The following is a 3,423-nucleotide window of genomic DNA, read 5'->3' as shown; positions in this document are numbered from 1 at the left end:
CATTCTCTTTCATTTGCTTTTATTGTAAGTTGTAAATTAGACATAACTTGTAAGAATATAAAATCTTCATTCTCTCTTCTCATTTGCAAAAGCATATGAAATCTCACAATTAGGCAATTCTTTTCTCTCTTAACTATCTCAAAATATCCTTATTTTATCTTTATTTGATCTCCTGTGATCTCTTTAGATACTAAGCTCATTTTTATTTTGAAGGAGATTAATATCCAACTATGGTTTTGGGAATACTTTCCGTACACCAAGAAGATATTGGGTAGTGACCAATTAAGAAATCTTGGGGAAGTGATAAATTAAGAAATCCAAATCCAAGGTGCATCAAAACAGATGGAATTAAATAGACTATGTAGTTATGACTTGTGAGCTAGAACTTTCAAAGAAAACGTGGGGTTATGGCTATATCGGTAGAAGCTTAATACCTCATTATTGTATCCAACCAATTAAAAGTTTACAACTACTCTATTAGAAAATGACAATGTCAAAAAGGAAATAACACGTGACTTCATTTGAGAGAAGAAAAGTGTGGTAGTTGGGCTTTGGTCTTCCCTTGTTCCCCAAATTTCACCGTCCTCAAATTGAGCAAAAGGGGGTGCATGAGTTCAAAATTGTTTATTTCTACCATTCAAAAGTCACAACGAATTTGGGGGTTGCAAAATTACCACATGGGTACCGACGGTAGAGCAGATCATAGAGAAAACGAAAGCTACAAATAGGACAGAAATTGAAGACGTGACCTTAATAACGAATACTTATCTCTCAAGAAAGGGAGACATTATGAGGCGAGAGAAGGAAGAATTAAAGAATCAAGAATGTATTAGCGAAGATTCATTTTATTATTTTAAGAATTGATTACGATATTATGTAGCATCTATTGTTGAGATGTTCTAGAATCAAATCCAAGTCTTTTCTTTATTGGGGTGGATGGTCGAACGTCAGTCAACTTTTGTTAGGAATTACATAATATATGAATATATACGATTTGATTGATTATGACTTGCCACCATAATCATTGTTTGAAATTTTTTGTTTTGATTCTTTTTTATCACGCGGAAGAATTTATTTGATATATAAAAAATCATTTAGTTTTTTTAAAATAGTAATTAGTTTGATCTTTTTTTAAGAGAGGAATTAATTGATCTCTTTTTTTTTAAGATGGAATTAATTTGATCTTCAAATCTTGTTATTTAAATGTGAGTGTTACAGTATTTAGAAATCCTCTTTGATTTGATTGGATTTAATAAGATTTTGTTTAATGTTTATCTTTAATTGTAATTGTTAATTTATTTTTCCAGTTTACTGATTTCTGTTATTTCAACAGTGAGATATAAAATTGTGGAAATGGGAATGTTACATGGAAATCGTTTTACTAATCATTTTAATGTTCTCAAGGGTGATTTTTAATTATGAAAATATGTTTCTAAGAAAAATGTAAAATCAAATTGAATCCAATTTTAACTATTCTAAATACAAATTAGTCCATACTCGTAAACTTGCTTGTTAAATGTAATAATTAATTCAGTAAAAAATGTAATAATTAATTAGCTAGATAATTTGGATTATTTAAATCACTATTATTTTAGTTAGCCTACACTTTGTACCAACTTAGTCTTATCGTAATTGACTTATATAATTTTTAATTATATAAAATAAATATTCATCGTGTATTATACAAACTCAAATACTTATATAATTTGTATATTTAACTATATTAATTTATTATAAATATTAATTATAATATAGTTTAAAATTTTAAAAATATTATTACAAAATTTAATTATATAATAATACACACTATACTAATTATATTAAAATAGAATAAAATGTTAGCATATTTTGTGTTTTCAGTATTTACTAATCTTTAAAAATAAAAATACAAGTACAAGTCCCTTATTTTTCTTATCATGATCATGACTAGCGAACGTACGATTAACCAGTCGAACACGCTGTCCACTACTATAAGATATTTTCTAAGTCTGGAGATTTTAACATTGACCATTGACTAGTGACAGAGAGAAGTGAAAAGAATCTAATCTACTATTTATCATATCATAATCTCGCCATGATTTTCTCTCATCAATCATGGGGATTCCCTACAGTACACCATCACATTTTGACTTACAATTACAACACAGACACCGCCACCGTCTTCTCTTCACCATGAAAACCAGTGACACTCGTTAAATCCTACTAGTATTAAACTTAAACACCTACACTACACATCATTCTTTTTTCTTTTTCTTTTTTTTTTTTCATTTTCTACGATGAGAATGAGAATTACATTCATACCAGATAATGATATGCTAGTATGATGCAATTATGACCTTAAACATTAGCATACAAAAACATTCGCTAATTGCTGAAGTGCCACTTTCTTGTTTTTGATTGGTTGGGTCAGGTTGAAGAGGTTATATTGCAGTTTGTGGATTTGGACTTATCCAGAATAGACCACATCACTTGAACATCTTCATACCCACATGCCATCACTTCACCCTGCAGATCCATTACTTGCCTCTCTTGCTCTGCAAACCCATAACCATGTATCGATCATCAATACAATATTGCAATTCATAGTCCATCACCCATAACAATTACAATGAAAAATGGATAATTTTTAATTAATGAAAAATACTTTTTTTAAAAGTTAGTTGATAAAAAAATTACTACCATTGACTCAATTGATATAATAATATTTTTGTTTGTGTACAAAAAAAAAAGAGTAATTTGAAGAATTGGGTGTAGGATATGATGATTGTAGGGTGTCGGTGGAGAAAGATAGTGACACAGACACAGACCTGTTTGAGACTTCTTTTGATCCCTTGGTGGTTGCTGCTGTTTAAATACAGTGCAAGCCTTTTTGAATGGAGTTGTGATGGTCTTCTTCCAAGAGGCCATTGCCCTTTGAATTATGTGCTGCCAATTGCAATGAATGTTGTCTCTAGGCCTTATATAATACTAGGAGTATAAGCAGAGAGGATATATTATATATAATATGTGTATGGAAAATAAGAAAAGAAAGAAAGGAACAGAGAGACAGAAACACAGAGGGCACAGAGAAGAGAGGGGCAAGATCCGTGAGATGAGGGTAATGGTGGTAGGAAGATCACTCCTTTTTATTGAGACCCCTTATCTCATTAAGCTAAAGGGTCGGCGACTGCACCAAAGCACATGCTGCACGCTCCCTCACAACACCACTCTTCTTCCTTACACGTGATATCTTTTCCACTTGATTGTACTATTATTTATTGCCAAATGGACCCCCCCATTGTCTAATAAGTTAACCTATGGCCTTTTCATTCTACTTCAACCCCTCCTTTTACAACCCTTTTTTCTCACCTTCTCACCTTCTTCATTGCCCAACTGCATCTTCTCCACTTGTCACTCATTATTATTAACATTTCTATTTTCATC

General features: G+C 31.1%; 1 protein-coding gene across 1 annotated transcript; it reads right to left on the bottom strand.

The window, feature by feature from the left end:
• Positions 1–1,941: 1,941 nt before the first annotated feature.
• On the bottom strand, positions 1,942–3,177 carry LOC114392601. Its single transcript, XM_028353791.1, has 2 exons — positions 2,808–3,177; positions 1,942–2,534 (listed from the first exon to the last, which is right to left on the bottom strand). Exons 1-2 carry the CDS (start codon positions 2,905–2,907, stop codon positions 2,407–2,409), a joined length of 228 nt encoding a protein of 75 aa, XP_028209592.1. The 5' UTR covers positions 2,908–3,177; the 3' UTR covers positions 1,942–2,406.
• Positions 3,178–3,423: the final 246 nt, after the last annotated feature.

Source organism: Glycine soja, chromosome 17, assembly GCF_004193775.1.
Source record: "Glycine soja cultivar W05 chromosome 17, ASM419377v2, whole genome shotgun sequence".
NCBI classification, from domain to species: domain Eukaryota; kingdom Viridiplantae; phylum Streptophyta; class Magnoliopsida; order Fabales; family Fabaceae; genus Glycine; species Glycine soja.
Note: the sequence above shows the minus strand (reverse complement) of the source record. Positions and strands in the feature narration are given on the sequence as shown.

What these genes read in the sequence shown, in the direction of transcription:
- LOC114392601 (XM_028353791.1), bottom strand. Translation starts at nt 2,907, where the DNA reads ATGGCCTCTTGGAAGAAGACCATCACAACTCCATTCAAAAAGGCTTGC. An exon ending in TCAAAAGAAGTCTCAAACAG is followed by an intron (nt 2,535 to 2,807) that starts GTCTGTGTCTGT and finishes ATGGGTTTGCAG; the next exon opens with AGCAAGAGAGGCAAGTAATG.